Consider the following 17,500-nt stretch of genomic DNA (forward strand, 5'->3'; position numbering starts at 1 on the left):
TTATTATTATTTTCGAGAGTGAACAGTTACATATGGTCGCTGCAAACAGCTATCATTTTCAGTCAATAAGACTTCGTCAGGCGACCCGAACTATTCGACGCTATAGAAAAAGCTTTTTTTTTACATAGCGTCGAATGGTTCCGGGTCGCCTGGCGAAATCTCATTGACTGAAACAGATGGCTGTTTGTAGCGACCATATGTAACTGTTTACCCTCGAAAAAATAATAATAAATATTTTGCTCTTGTTATCAAGCACTATCTAACAACCTCGCTGTGTTCATTAGTCCCTACTTTTGAACATCTCAAACTTGAATATCACACACACACACACACACACACACATGTATATATATATATATATATATATATATATATATATATATATATATAACATTTTCGTCGATCTTCTACACTTAAGTTTAAAATTGTATCTTCAGATAAAACGCGCATTTAATTTTAGATGCGTCAAAGTACTTGTATGAGAGGCTTAGTCTGTCGGCACGCTTTAACATGAAACAACATTTTCTTTGGTCTTGGAAAAAAAAGAGTATTAGATATTCTATTTTATACGTTTTAATAGCGATGCACATGTTGCGTCTATATCTCCGCGATGAGCCCAGCCATTTTGAATATGTTTTAACTTGAAAACACACGAGGGTAAATGGTTAAATAATAATTACAAAGAAACGGTAATCATAAAGAGATGACTGAATTTGCATATATACCGGTCATGTTTTGCTGGTAAGAGTGCTCTCCCTCTTTCTACTTTTTTTCCTACGTTTGTGTCACATCATCCCGTTGCGGGAGAATGGATAAATAATTCCACCAGGTAGTTGAACAACGTACTATTTTCCAAACTGAACTTGTCGTTAAAATCTGTGGTGTAATTTTGTTCGTCTATGCTTGTCAGAGTGCAAGTTTGATTTCTCAACCATCAAATACACCAGCATGACAGTATCAACATCATATCATAACTACAGAGAATATTCTCGATAGCTGTCATTATTACCATCTTCTCACTGAATTCGCTTTTGTTTTCCATAGGGAATGTTTACTAAAGAAAATATAAGAAGGGTGTTATAAAACATGATACACAAAACAGGATGAGAATCACACATGTAGTTATTAACGAAAGAGTCAACGTTAAAAGTTCTTTCAGACAATTGAAATAAACATGTATTGCTAGGGTAAATGCATTATAGAGATTGTATAGGATATTTAAAGTAAGCATGTAATCATACAACAGTTCTTACATTTTTACTCAGCCATTTACATTATTGTTGTACTCAGCGTAATCTTTCATGCTGCACCTCCTGTGCAATAAAGGGAAAACAAAGCAGTGGTACATCGTATGGTACTTCTTTCCACATTCGCAGATAGTTGTTTCATAGTTTCACCTAGTCATAGCAAGTTTTGATCGCCCCATTCCCGTTCGCAGGTGGTTGTGTGTTTTACACTGTAATAGACTACTCGTGACTCGTTGGGTCAGTATGTTATATTAGCTATGGAAATCATGTATGAGCGTGACACTTGTGACGTAAAGAAAATAGTTTTGTTTTGACATAACAGAAACATTTCTATAAAAGTATATTAAAATGAAAAAAGAATATAGATAGATTTCTATGAGTCGTTCTGTTTATTATAATTAATTATTTTCGAAAAAAAAATTACAGTTACTGAATTATAAGTAGTTGGCCATACTTATAGGTAAATGTGCACTGAACAGATACCATAATACTTATTATAGTTAAATTCAAATTTTGATATATCTGCTTCTTTTTTTACATCGTTCATTTCTGTATTACGTTTAAGTTATTTAAAACCCCACTCTTCCCATGTTAAATAATAATTTCGAAATAATAACGTTAATATTTTAGCATCCCAATTGTTCTTTTGTTTTTTTTTTTTTTTTTTTTTTTCGCGTTTAAACTATCCAAATAAACAATTGTTAATACTGTCTGCTTTTTTTTTACATCGTTCATTTCTTTATTACGTTTAAGTTATTTTAAACCACACTCATCCCATGTTAAATAATAATTTCGAAATAATGACGTTTATATTTCAGCGTCCCAATTGTTCTTTTTGTTTTTTGTTTATTTTAAACCCCACTTTTCCCATGTTAAATAATAATTTCGAAATAATAACGTTAATATTTTAGCATCCCAGTTGTTTTTTTTGCTTTTTCAAAAAAAAAACAAAAAAACAAAACAACAATCGGGACGCTAAACAATTGGGACGTTTAAGTTATTTTAAACCCCACTCTTCCCATGTTAAATAATAATTTCGAAATAATAACGTTAATATTTTAGCATCCCAATTGTTCTTTTGTTTTTTTTTTGTTTTTTTTTCGCGTTTAAATTATCCAAATAAACAATTGTTAATACTGTCTGCTTTTTTTTACATCGTTCATTTCTTTATTACGTTTAAGTTATTTAACCCCCACCCTTCTCATGTTAAATAATAATTTCGAAATAATAACGTTAATATTTTAGCATCCCAATTGTTCTTTTGTTTTTTTTTGTTTTTTTTTCGCGTTTAAATTATCCAAATAAACAATTGTTAATACTGTCTGCTTTTTTTTACATCGTTCATTTCTTTATTACGTTTAAGTTATTTAACCCCCACCCTTCTCATGTTAAATAATAATTTCGAAATAATAACGTTAATATTTCAGTGCGCAGGTTATGCGCGCATTTGCAACCGGATGTCGTAAACCGGAAAGTGGGTTACATACATCGTTACAAGGTCATTTGAGTTTTATAATTATATAGATTTGGCTTGTGGGATTCGCTTCCTACTGACTGTTTTTCTCCTGCATTATAGCCTTGGACTATTCAAGATTAAAGTCAATAGGCATTTGCTGTCTTTTTGATGATCATTTTGTCGTTTTTGTTGACTTCTTACATTAAGTGGCTTTATGCTTTGTTTTGAACGATTCCCCAAATCAGTTTATGTTGTTGCCAAGCGAATTAATAAGTTTTATTTTGATATTTTATTATATTACAACTTCCTATTTCACTAACTTCTTTCAAAGAAGTACAAGCGTGTTTGATCTCTCTTTCTGCTGACTGTTTTCCTCCTACAAATGTCAATAGTCATTGCGATAATCATCTTTAGTTATTGCTTTGTTCCTTGCGCCATGTGGCTTCATGCATTGTCTAGGGCGACTTCTAAATAAGACAAGTGAAGCCTGCATGGTCCCCTGTAAGTGCACAGTGAACGAGGCATAAAAAATGACTAAGTTCAGCAATCCCCCCCCCATTTAACCCCAAAAGTCCCCAGGGGACGTCAAATCCTGGTAAAAATGAGCTAACGGTGCAGTTTTAGACATTAACATATGTAAATTTGAGTTCTGCACCATGCAAAAAAAGAAATGACTAAGTCCATCATTTGTCCCCCCCCCATTTAGCTCCAAAAGTCTTCAAGAACTTAACATATTTAAATTTGAATTCAGCACCATGTAAAACTGCTAAATAGACACACAGAGAAAATTTTGGTCAAATATGGTAAAATAGTCCCAAAAAATCGAGTGTCTTTATTAGCCTTAAAAGAGTCCCTAGGGTACACCCAAGAGTTATCGCGAAGTACAAACATACAAAATTATATAGAAATCAGTCAGTTACAACCTTTCAGAAAGTTTTATAAAAATCCAAGTCATCAATTTTTTTTATAAGCACAAAAGTGTAAATTTTGGCCATTTTTACCCGAAAAGCAGCCCTAGGGGAGCAATTGGAGTTTTCCCGGAAAATCCGTTCTGTTACTTTTTTATTCATATCATGTTTAATGTTTGTGCAAAATTTCCAGAAAATTCCAAGACGTAGTTATTGAGAAAAGTGCGGACAGACGAACAAACGAACAAATGAACGGACGAACGGACAAGGGTGAATTTACAAGTCCACCCTCCTTTTATCGAGGGACCAAAAAAGTGACATCATGGACTAGGTATATTATGTTTTTTTTTTAAACAAAGAAATTGCTTTCATTTCAATTTATCGTCCTTAACGGTAATTCATCTGACCGGAAATCTATCTAGGTAAAAGAAAAAAATGTTGCCATGGCAGATGGGAAATGTCGCACAAAAAGACACCATAAACCAGAACACAAAAGCAGATTAACGACGCCTACGTTCAACATAGAACGCTGTTGCTTTGCCAATTAAAAGAATGTCCATATTATAACGTCACCCTCTCTCTTTTTATCCTTCTTTCGTTTTTTCTCTATGTATTTCTTTTATAGTCCATCTATTGTTCTTTCTCTCTTCCTTTCTTTTCTAGTCCATTTGTGGTTCTCCCTGTCTTCCTTCCTCCTCCCTCTCCTCTTTACTTTTTTAGTCCTTTTTTCGTTATTTCTTTTCCTTTCTCTCTCTCTAGTCAATGTTTCGTTCTCTTTCCTCCTCTCGTTTCTAGTCAATCGTATGTTCTCTCTCTGTTCGTCTACCCCTCTATTTTCTACTCCATTTTTATCCTAGCGCAAAACCCGTGCTTTATCATTATTTTCATGGCAAATGCTCGACTGAGCTCCAATCTATGGTCCCCTCTCGCCAAACTTTCACAAGAAACACCCGTCTAGCAGAAAACAATATCAATAATTACCCCCAGTCTTTATCTGTGCCTAAACCTAAACGTAGATTCCACAAACAAAGCTTCTTTCTTAGAACTGCACGCCTATGGAATTGTCTTCCGTTTTCCTGCTTTCCAGCTGACTACAATATGGTTGTCTTCAAGTCCAACGTAAACAAGTTTTGATGACCCGTTCCACATAAGTTAATAAATTTACCGAATTTCTATTACTAACGGTTACTATATTGTCCAATTGTCTATTGTACACTCTTTAACCCTTATCCTCGAGTGGCCTCCTGGCCTTGATATGTGGTGATGCCTATGCAAAAAATAGACCCGTGATACAATGGTAATAGAACTTAGTAAAATTCAGTTGTAAAAATGATCTTGGAGGTTCAATCCTCAGTTTGGGCGACCGAAATATACAAATGCAAATTATTTAGACCTCTATTTAGCCATGGCTGACGAAATGAGAGCATGCGACCCCCTTGAATTAAATAAAGTGTTTAGAGAAGATACACCTGAAGCAGGTCGAAGAATACATCGGCCGAAACGGTGTGAAAATAGCACTCAAGATGAGAACAGTAGTGCGAAAATTCAAATAATGCGAATATATATATATATATATATATATATATATATATATATATATATATATATATATATATATATATATATATATATATATTAGTAACCTGGCAAAGCTACAGGGGAGCCAACCGAAGTAACAAAACTGAAGCTTGCCTGCCAGGATACTATATATACACATGTAGGAAAATGTAGGCATATTTTATTGGTTTGTAAAATATAGTTTTTTTTTACCAACTGTCTAAAATGTTAACCATAAACTAGTATGATAATCTTTAAAAGCCTACAAATTTTCATAAAGTTTCATCCCAAAGGACCAAAGATATAAGCATTTCAATATTCAATTTGGCTACCAGTATATATATATATATATATATATATATATATATATATATATATATATATATATATATATTATTTTATATATATATATATATATATATATATATATATATATATATATATATATCCTCAAAACCTGGCCTTGATGGATAAGAGATTAAAACTTGCTGCTATGGTTCCAAATGATCTGAAATAACAGCAAGGGGAGACTTGATTCCAAATATTTCTCATATGTTATATCTCCCTTCTTTTGGAAATAGATTACAGTTATGAATATCTCCAGTATCAAATAATCCTTGTACATTGTGAAATTTACTTTATGTATGAAAACAAAAGAGGGGAGATATAACATATGAAAAATATTTGGAATCAAGTCTCCCCTTGCTGTTATTGCAGATCATTTAAAATCATAGCAGCAAGTTAGAGTCTCCCCCTCCATTAAGGCCAGATATTTTGGAGAAATATCAGATATTTTATAATCCATATGCAAAACTAGGAAAACAAATGGCTATGATTGAAACATTTTATGGCTGTAAAAATGTGACAGAAATAGGCTCTGAATTGATTTCCTTAATGTACGACTTTAAGGGTAAATGTCACATAGCCCACTACACAATTCAGGTCATTAGCTTTCCAACGAACCTTCATTTGTTAAATTGTGATCAATAGTTGCTGAGGATTTGGAACTTATAACATTGCAAAAAATGTGGTATATCTATATATACCACAATCGTTAAGATACTTGGCTGCTAAAATGGGTATGTGTATTAACAATGTCCCAACATTGTACAAACGCCTAAGCTCAATTTGTTTATACAAAGAGCATTGCTAAATACACTAAAGGCAGTTTATTTATCACTTCCCAATATGCTCAACCCAAAATAAGGAGCGTTTATAGTCATTCACAGACAGACTGTTTCGCTATACAATCTATCATGTGCTAGACTAGCAACTACCTCATTTAGAATGTTGCCTAGGCGGTCGAGTTTAAGATCTGACTTGAGGTAGTTGTTAGACTAGCTGAACTTAAGAGCTGTAGTATAGCGAAACAGTCTGTCTGTGTTGTTTCGAAACCATAATCACTTCCAGAACCAAAGTATATTTTAGTATATCTTTTGTGCTGTTATAAAGGATATAGAAAGCATTAGTGAGACAAAACATTGATTTACTCATATTTTGTATAATAATAAATCGATGCAACATCTGTGTGTTTTCTTTGATAAACATTTATTTTGCCTTCGGTCATCTCTAAACCATTGTCTTATATCTTGAAGTGAACTGTTCCAATATTCCGAACCGTTCCATATATTTTTATTTTTGACGCCCCGTTTAGGCCTCACTCCCATTTAGAGACCGACCTGTTTTCAGATTACCCGGAATACAGAGGGTTGGAAATACCTTACTAACCTAGATATTTTCTATCGTTTTTGAATATTTGTAGATGTTGTCTCCCTTTCCACGATGAATTGTTTTTAGACAAATCGCGGATCATCTAAGTGGGATCAATCTCATAGAGTGAATGTGGTATTTTGGTAAAAGTGTCTAGCAGACGATAAACCCCAAAGTATTTGACAAAGTGTATGAGCATCACCTCCTACTAAAAAAAAAATCCCGACTCGAGCTTCCTACCTAAGAAAAAAGAGGAACTTTTTTCAATATTCATTACCCATCAAATATAATATATTTCAAAAGCCTTCTAAATAAACAAGGCCGATAGCCATTAGTCGCGTGCTCTCGTGTAATGAATGAATGTGTGAATGTAGGATTGACATGAAATTCTTAAAGATAAACTAAAATGACCGAAAAATGGGCTGAAATGACTTAAATAAATAAAAAGTAAATGACTTAGAATGACTTTAATAAACTTAAGGATGAATTGAATGACCTTAAGAATGACTTGAATGCTTAAAAAAAGAACTGGAATCCTTCAAAAACAACTTGAATGATCTGGAGAATGACTTGAATGGCTTTGAGACTGACTGGTTGTAAAGTGGGTGATCATTTTACATTAAATTAATTCAGAAAAGTGATCCCCCACTTTATATCACAATAAGTACAGCATGTAGTAAGAAAGATACTACACTTTGATCTTGTTTATATATTTTATTGCCTTTAAAAAGTTTTGAAAATACAATTAAGTAAAAAACAAAAGATTCTTAAACAACAAAATTAGGCACAAGGCCTTACAAGAGATTGGGGAGGGGAAGAGTTCAGGGTCTTTGTGACTCTTGGCCAAAAGGCCAAGAAAAGCTGTATTTATTTGCTCCCCCACCGAGTAAATTAGGCACAAGGCCGATTTTTAATGTGAGGAGTGAAAGGGAAATAGGGACCAACTCCCCGGGGAGTAGGGGAGCTGGATAGTGACAATTGGTATGAAGGGTTGCCCCTACATTGACCAAGGTCTTATATGTGGGGTTGCCCTCACAGAAAAGCTAAGAACAGCATCTATTAACAACAGACCTTGATCTTAACCAAAAAGGTAAAGCACAAAAGTGTTTCGGACAGATCGACCGACTGACCGACCGACCGACCGATCGACGGAGTGACTTATAGAGTCGATTGCACGCGACTAAAAATTGAAGAATTTATTTAACAAAAATAATAAATAAAATAGCACAATACAAGAGGACTAAAATCAGCATAGAACAAGTTTTTAAGTTTAGTGTAAGGTGAAGCCCCCTCCTCTTTTTTTAATATATCACTCATAAAATCATCAATAAAATCGACAATCTTTTCTGCTATCGAAAATTGTTAGGCACAAAAAATGTCAGTGTTTGTTCACCTTTTCACCGCGCTAGTTTTAAATAGTTTTTTTTTTTCAGGTTAAATTCATCTTTATGGTATCTCTATTTTTTTTTATTATTAAATTGTTAGATTGCTTTCAATATAATACAAAACACCCTCCCTCCGAATGGCTTTCAATATAATGATATTATTATTTCAGCACGATGGAAAAAGTGCACAATACCCAAATGTCAATATTTGACAAATTGTATGGCTATCACCTCCCGCTTCCCCCCAAAAGTACTTTAGTCGAGTCATGTTTTTTTTTACCGGGAGGGGAGGACCGGTATTTTTGGGGAAGGGGACGACTCGGGTAATTTTGGGAGGAGATCCCGAGTCGAGTGTTTTTTTTTTGTGTGGGAAGCCTGAATATTTTTTTGGAGGGGGGTGATAGTCATACAACTTGTCAAATATTGAAATATTGCCTAAGGAGATAGATAATTTTTTAAAACCATTCTTTTTGTAAAAGCAACAGAGAGAAAGGTGCACACATCCCTACGGGAATCTGAATATGACATAAAACAAAAGTAAGCCAACATAACGCAATTGACAACACAATTATTGTCTTAATGCAGTTAAAAGTTTCATATCTCTGTTACAGATATTGACTGTGTGACACTCTAAGAAAGCAACCCTTGCCATGAACGTGCGTCAGAAGCAGAGACGCGTCATTGAATTCCTGTCAAAAGTTCATTGAGAATGATGGTGACCATGCATAAAAATTAATTCTGAATCACAAAACGTCACTCATCTTAATGGTACCACTCCCGTCTTCGCAGCTCTTCAACCTTTTCAGAAAAAATAAAAAAAATATGAGGGCTTACTTTTGGACGACTCTTGTATTACAAAGCACACTTCAGACGCTCGTGCACAGCCATCGTTCATCGCTGGCAAAGGCGCGTTGAGAATGGTGGTGACTATGTAGAAAAATATATTGTCGAGCACATTTTAAAAAAATATATTGTCGAGCGTTTTTAATAAATAGTACCACTCCCGTCTTCGTAGCTCTTCAACGTTTTGAGTTGAAAAAATAGGAGGCTTTACTTTTGGAAGGATCCTCATAGACTGTGGTTAGCAACATGCTAACCGCTTCTCAAAAAAAAAAAAAAAAAAAAAAAAAAGAGAGAAAGTAATTACTGTTCTTTAATAGAATAACATACTTTATTTCTCTTTCCTGTCAAAGTGAACTTTCTTCTCACTATCATATCAACGAGGTTTTAATATTCCTGTTATGTCAGCGAGTTCACTATTTATTCTATAATGTCGAGGTGTACTTCAATTCACCTATCATGTCAGAGTGTACTTCACTGCCTGGTCATGTCAGAGCGTATTTTATTCTCCGGTCATGTCAAGATGTATATCGTTCTCTGGTCATGTCAGAGCATATTTTCTTCACTGGTCATGTCAGCACGTATTTAATCATCGGGTTATGTCATTATGTATTTCTTTTCCTGGTCATGTCAGAGCGCATTTCATTTTCTGGTCATGTCAGACCGTACTTCGTTTTCTGGTCGTGTCAGCGCGTACTTCATTCTCTAGTTATGTCAACTACATATTTTCGCTGCTGTAACAATGCGACTTTCCCGCCTTCTACATCTCTACTTAGCTGCCACTGTTCTAATGATATCTATTATTTCGTTCTAGCAATGTTTACGATTCGCGCGCATTTCCGCCCACAAATCATGGCAGATGAAAGTATAATGTATCTCACCACCAGGAGGTTAGACACAAGGTCAAGGGAGGTTTTGTAAAGTTATTTATCTCTCTCTCACGACACGAAGATGTGACACAAGGGTCGGAAGTAGGATTGAAGAGCAAGCGTCCTAGAAATAGACCACACTGGCTTGCAAAAAATGCCCGGGTAGCTTCGTCGGTATTTCCCGGTATGGCCATTTCAGGCTATCAGTAATGAACTAATCTCTTCTACAAACGGAGAAGGTAACAACTATGAGGCTGGAAACCCGCACAAGACCAGCAACATATCGTAGTCAACAGAGAAAGGGCTATTTCAAAAATACCATAGACGCTTTGACTTTAGGGCACTATTGGCACTAAAAGACACATATTCTGGTACAAAAAAACAAAACAAAAAAAAAAACGCCTGAGTGACCTCGTCGGCATTCCCCACTAGTCTTTAAAACAATCTCGCCAACCTTTCATGAAAAACACTCGTCTAGCTGAAAACACTATCAATAATTCCCCCCACTCTTTATCTGTGCCTAAACATAAACATAGATTCCATCAACAAAGTTTCTTTCTTAGAATGCACGCCTGTGGAACTGTCTTCCATTTGCCTGCTTTCCAAGTGACTGCAATATGGCTGTCTTCAAGTCCAATGTAAACAAGTTCTTGATGAGCCGTTCCACTTAAGTTAACAAATTTACCGAATTTCCATTACTAACTAATTGTCCAATTGACTACTGAACACTCTTTAACCCTTATCCTCGAGTGGCCTCTGGGCCTTGATAAATGGTGATGCGTATGTAAAAATAAAATTTGGCTAACAATACACTAACCGATTCTCAAAAATAGAAAGATTAATTGCAGTACGCCCGAAAAAACTTGGTAACATGTTTGGTCCTACTATTTTTAAAATTAATGAATTATTAACGTGCGTCCGGTTGATCACTTTTCGTATAGCGCCAATGTAGGATGTCCCAGTTTCCATGTCTCCCCTCGAGAGCATATTTCGATACACAGTCGGTTTTTAATGTGGCTAACAAATCCAGCTCCCCAAAAAGGAGCACTCTGGAACCGAAACCAAAATTTCCCCAGTCTCAAAAAAATCCAGTTTCGGGTGATATATTTTCTCTAGCGCCATGATATGACGTCATCTCCCGTTATCTTAATTAGAATACCTCCTACGAATGGCGTCATGACCGATTGATACCTAATAGCCCTGAGGAATGACGTCACACCCGGTATAAAAAGCTCTGGGGAACTACGTTGTATCCGGGTGATCTATTTTTAAATAGCCTTAATATAAGGTATGACTTTATATTCGATTGATACATTTTAATAGAGCGTCATTTTGATAATAACACTTCAATGGGGAAATCTTCAACCAATCTGGAATTTGATAATATCGCCCCATTCTATTTAAGGGTTACTATTCGGTTTGGATACCAAAATCTTTTCATCCTTTTTACCTTTATTTTTCAACATTTATTTTCTTTCACTATGTCCCTTAAAAAGATTTAATCTTTAATATATTTTTTCTATGTATGTGCTGAATAGCAAAATTATTTCAAACCAGATTTAATATTTTGCTAATGACTTTTCCTCTGAGGAGATGAGCATGCATCGAAAATCCATGAATGAAGGAAATTACTTTTAATATTGTATTCTTTGTTTAAATATTAAATTTAAATAAAAAAAAACCCTGTAAGTTTTTGTTTGCTCTATCTAGTTAATTGAGCAATTTTATTTAGCTGGGATTGTCTTATATAAAAATATTACCTTCCAAAAATATTTTGTAAGACTTAGTACCACAAGATTCATAAATCTGTGAATTAATTAATCTCATTATTATGATATATATATATATATATATGTGTGTGTGTGTGTGTGTGTGTCTATATATATATATATATATATATATATATATATATATATATATATATATATATGCAGTACTGTCAACAAATGGATATATATATATATATATATATATATATATATATATATATATATATATAGTGCCGGCAAAAAGGAAGTCTGCACTTGTAATTTTTTTCAAAAACTGCAAATTTAAGCTAAATTGAATGTAACTGTTTAAACAGCCTATACCTCATTTGACTCGCCTTTTATTCCTCTATAATTTTACCTTGAATTTTATTTGAAAAATTCTAGTATTATCATCAATTTAAAAAAAAACACTTTAAATTGAGGAGGTAAAAAGAAAGTCCGCAGCAACAAATTAGCTTAAAACCAATAATAGAATGAGACACGGGAAAGACAATGCTATCAAGATCCGCAGCCTAAGAAACACATTTGAAACGGCTCGCCAAATCCAACAACAGTGCAATCTTGTTTAAACAAACCATCTCTAATCGTAATTGTTGTGGTTCTAGGTGATACAACGTAACATCTAGTCCATATGCCACGACTTTCTCTTACTGATCGCCAGGAGCTCATTAATCTCCACAGTTCTGGTTTATTCAATCGAGAAATCAGCCGCAGATTGAAATGTGATGAGAAAACGGTACGAAAGACTGTGCAAAAGCACCAAAAACACCGACAGTGTTCGTGATGCTCCTTAATCTGGTTGTACTAGAGTTACTTCTTACGGGGAAGATAATGCTATCAAGATCTGCAGCCTAAGAAACAGATTTGAAACGGCTCCCCAAATCCAACAACAGCGCAATCTTGTTAAAAAGTGCTCTGTTTCTACCGTCAAGAACAGATTAAAGGAATTTAATTTGATAGGATATGTTTCAAGACGCAAGCCAATGATTTTTGTATAGAACAGAAAGTGCCGTCTGGATTTCATCAGATACAATGAAAATCATGACTCTTCATATTTGTCAAAAGTGCTTTTTAGTGACGGAAGCATGTTCAATAGGCTAGGCAATGATGGTAGGCAGTATGTCCGTCGAAGGAAAGACGAAGAATTTAATCCTAGGTGATCAGTTTAAACGCTGCAAGGTGGTGGAGGTTCAGTTTTGGTGTGGGGCATTATTAGTACCAATGGTTCAGGGCTTATAGTTCGCTTGCAAGGTCGAATTAATTTGACGAAGTACATTAATATGTTGACTGAGCATTTTCTACCCTACTTTGGTCAGAATTTGGATAGTAATCCCATCTTTATGCAAGATAATGCTCCCATTCACACAGCTGGCAATGTCAAGAGGTTCATGGAAGAGCATGATATTCCGTGTTTTGATTGGCCTGCACAATTTCCAGACCTCAATCCTATCGAAAACGTATGGCGTTACATCAAGCAACAGCTACACAATGATAAAATTTCTAATTTGGAAGAACTTTGGACAAAAATTAAAGAAAAGTGGGATGCCCGTTCCCCGGAGTATTGCTGCAGTCTAATTCTAGGAATTCCCAAAAGATTGCAAGGTTGTCAAATTTCAGAAGAGCTATGTTACTAAATATTAACTAGTTTATTGTGTTCCTGTTGTATTTGTGTTTCATTAATGTCTTAAAGTTACATTTAAATAACAATTTTCCATTGTGCGGACTTTCTTTTTGCCTCCTCGATTTGAAGTTATTTTTTTTATTGGCGTGAACACAATAAAATTTCAATTAAAAGTCAAATATGAACAGGTAAAATTATAGAAGAATAAAAGGCGAATCGAATGAGGTATTGTTGTTTAAACAGTTACATTAAATTAAGCTTAAATTTGCAGTTTTTGAAAAAATATAATATCCAATAGAGGATTGATTCTATAATAATACATACGCAATCTGCATAAATTAAAATATCATGTTTAAGTGTATTGTACGCCCGGGCAACGCCGGGCATCCAGCTATTCTACAAAAAAAAAAAATCAGAAAAGAATGACCACGTGCATTTCGTTGTATGTTTTATTAACGCGCAAAAAATCTTAAATGTCTTCAACAGCTAGTCTGCTAAAATCTCTTTGTTTCTTGTTTTCTAGAAGTCTCGACGTGTCCAAGATGAGCTTTCGACAAAAGTGGTTCGAAGGACGATCCCGGTAAAAGAACATTGACGAAATATTCCGAGATAAAAATATGGAAATAATGATGGCATTCACATTTATAATGCGCCTGTTTTTATTGAACGCTATCTTACATTTGCACACCGCACAAGATAACGGCTTTTGCCATGTCCACACCGATGGCCGTTATTTCTGTGAGTACTTTTTATACACGATTAGCTTGAGAAGAAAGTTCTTGTGGAATTTTTTATTTTGATTTCAAATGATGTATTTCCGAATAAGTTGGCATTATATTACCTCCATTTTATTTTATCTTAAATATATTTTAAAGAACGTTTTTCGCTCTATCTAATCGTTTGAATTACAATCGTTTTAAAACAATTGTGTCTTCTTTTCAAAACGTTGAATACAAGACGAAAAAAAAAAGCAAATTCACATAATTTTCTTATGTCAGTTCAAGCTAGGTCGAAAATCTGCTGAAACAGCTCGCGATATTAACGAAACCTTTGGCCCAGGATCCACTACTGAACGCACAGCATAATGGTGGTTTAAGAAATTTCGTGGCGGCGACGATAGTCTTGACGATGATGAGCACAGTGGTCGGCCATCGGATGCTGACAACGATCAATTAAGAGCTTTAGTCGAGGCCAATCAAGACACAACTTGCTTCTGAATAAGATGCAACGTATACCATGATTTCTAATCACTTGAGAGATAAGAAAGATAAAAACTTGATAAATAGGTGCCTCACGAATTGAACGACAACCAAAAGAAACGCCGTTATGAAGTGTCAGCTTCCCTTCCTTTACGCAAAAAAGAACGACTCGTTTCTTGATCGAGTTGTGACTTGCGAGGAAAATCGGGTTCTTTACGACAACCGGTGACGCTCAGCTCAGTGGTTAGACGCCTCTGAAGCTCCATGACACTTCACGAAGTCAAAGTTGCACCAAAAGAAGGTCATGCTGACTGTTTGGTGGTTTGCGACTGGTCTCATCTATTACAGTTTTTTTTTTGAATACAGGCGAAACCATTACATCGGAAAAGAACTGCCAACAAATGGATGAAATGCATCAGAAACTTCGATAAAAACACCCAGCATTAGTCAACAGAAAAGGCCTAATTTCTGGCTGAAAACCGGTTAAAACTTTTTTCACCAAATCTCAATACCCCTTATGTTTAATCTCGAGTCTCTAGACTGAAAATTTACAGAGTTATTTGGTAGGGAAATGTACACACACACACACACACACACACACACACACACACACACACACACACACACACACTTTTATAGATATATAGATAAAGGTGAAATTCTGTGTGTGTGTGTGTGTACATTTCCATACCAAACTACTTTGTCAATTTTCAGTCTACAGACTCAAGATTTAACATAAGAGGTATTAAGGTTTGGGAAAAAAATTGTTAATCGGTTTTCGGCCAGAAATTTGGCTATCAAAGGGGTCAAAGTTCAACGATTTGACCTTGTAAAACTCTACCAAACTCCTCCGCCAATATTGGGTCTAAACACTTGAAATTTTACATGTAGGTTACTTGGACATGGATCAAACTTATTAATTTGATTTAAACCCGAAACAATAAATGTTAAGAGGTAAAAATTGGGGTCAAAGTTTTACAAAATTTGACCTCTGCTGTCTCTACCAAATTACTCAAGAAAATTTTTGGTCTAAACATTTGAAATTTTACATAAATTTTACATAAATAAACATAAGGCAAGCTTTGTAATCGGTTTTTGGTCGGTAATTTTGCTGCCAAGGGGTCAAAGTTCAAAAGATTTGACATTTGCGGCCTCTAGCAAACTATTCAGCAAATTTTGGGTATGAGATTTGAAATTCTACATAAAAGATATGCAGATATGCAACAAGCATTTTAATAAGTGCCATATGAAAATTTTGATAATAAGGTGTAAAAGTTAAAAGAGTTGATATCTGCAGACTCTACCAAATTCCCCCGCCAATTTTGGGTCTAAACACTTAAAATTTTGGATGTAAGTTACCTGGACATGGGTCAAAGTTTTTAATATGTATACATATGCCCATAAAGATATGAGCAGTCCATAGGGCCCGAGTAAAGCCGAGTTGAACTGCTAGTAAAATATAATAATAAATACGAAATCTGCGTAAAATAAAATATCATATTTAAGCTTATTTTACGACCGAGCAATGACAGGTTTCTGTTAAGTCTGATTAATACTAGCGTAGATGAAACGGGGAATATTCTGTGTAGCTTAAATATATATTTTATAACTTATATATATATATATATATATATATATATATATATATATATATATATATATATATATATATATATATATACTAGCAGTAAAGCCCGGATTTTCTCAGGCCTTATGCACTGATCACAACATGCCCTATATGTAAATACCCTTTATGTAAGATTTCAAATGTTTAGGCCAAAACTTGTTTGAGTAATTCCGTAAAGACCGCAGAAGTCAAATTTTTTAAAAACTTTGACCCCAATTTTGACCTCTCATTATTTATTGTTTTGGGCTCACATACAAAAAAAAGTTTGAGCCATATCCAAGTTACCTACATCCGTTTTATTGTCAGATTCGAAGCGTAGTAGACCTTACACGTGTTTCAAGTATGTTTTTGATTGTTCTAGAAAGGCGTGTTAGCTTTACTTTGCATCGAAACTGACGATAAAACATTTTTACGACATAATTTTACACACACACACACACACATATATATATATATATATATATATATATATATATATATATATATATATATATATATATATATATATACGATAGCGTGTGTGTTATTGTTTGTGCCACGCTTACATCTGGGTCGTTTAATTGTTATATACTTCCATTTCTTGTCATAAATAAGTTTCCCAAGAATTCTTCATAAGTTTTGGTTTCGATTATAGCTGATGGCACTTAAGTCATCTATTTTTTTAATAAATAATTTTATCAAGAATTCTTCATAAGTTTTGGTTTTGTTTTCGATTATGGCTGAAGGAACTCAAGAGTTCTAATGGGGAACTCATTGAATGTGCCAAAAGTACGGGGACACTAAAATAAATTTATTAACGTTTAAAAACGATTAAAATATTGGCACAACGAGGGAAGAACGGGGGGGAAAAAAATTCAAAGTTCCCCAAAGAGAAACCACTGTGCTGTGCTGTGCCGATAGATATAAAATAGAATGGTTCGAGGTGCTACATAGAGCGGACTCCAGAAACCATTTAAAGATTTTGGAGTCTGTCTCTATTGCGGTGCGTCACCTTCTTTGTGTCGGCAAAAGGAAACATCAAACGTATTGTTTCTCTTTGGGGAACTTTACATTTTTTTTTACCCGTTTTTTTTTTCTCTCTTCCCTCGTTGTGCCAATATTTTAATCGTTTTTAAACGTTAATAAATTTATTTTAGTGTCCCCGTACTTTTGGCACATTTAATAAGTTCCCCATTAGAACTGTTTATTTTCGACATAATATTATTTTGTACGCTATCGATTTTCTCCTGATGAGATGATAGCCGGAAGAGCTCTTGAGAAACTTCCGCCTATTTTATTCAAAACTGTATATAAATTCTGTACCTCCAAACAT

General features: G+C 34.5%; 1 protein-coding gene across 1 annotated transcript in view; it reads left to right on the plus strand.

The window, feature by feature from the left end:
- The window catches only part of LOC145259616 (uncharacterized), a 98,531-nt gene that overhangs the window by 79,971 nt on the left and 1,060 nt on the right, over positions 1-17,500 (plus strand). Inside the window, exon 2 of the mRNA XM_080117274.1 lies at positions 13,886-14,100. Coding sequence (XP_079973400.1) covers positions 13,980-14,100 — 121 coding nt within the window. The 5' untranslated portion in view covers positions 13,886-13,979. The remainder of the gene's footprint in view (positions 1-13,885; positions 14,101-17,500) is intronic.

Source organism: Euprymna scolopes, chromosome 35 (assembly GCF_053919585.1).
Source record: "Euprymna scolopes isolate OS-2025 chromosome 35, ASM5391958v1, whole genome shotgun sequence".
Classification (NCBI taxonomy): Eukaryota; Metazoa; Mollusca; class Cephalopoda; order Sepiida; family Sepiolidae; genus Euprymna; species Euprymna scolopes.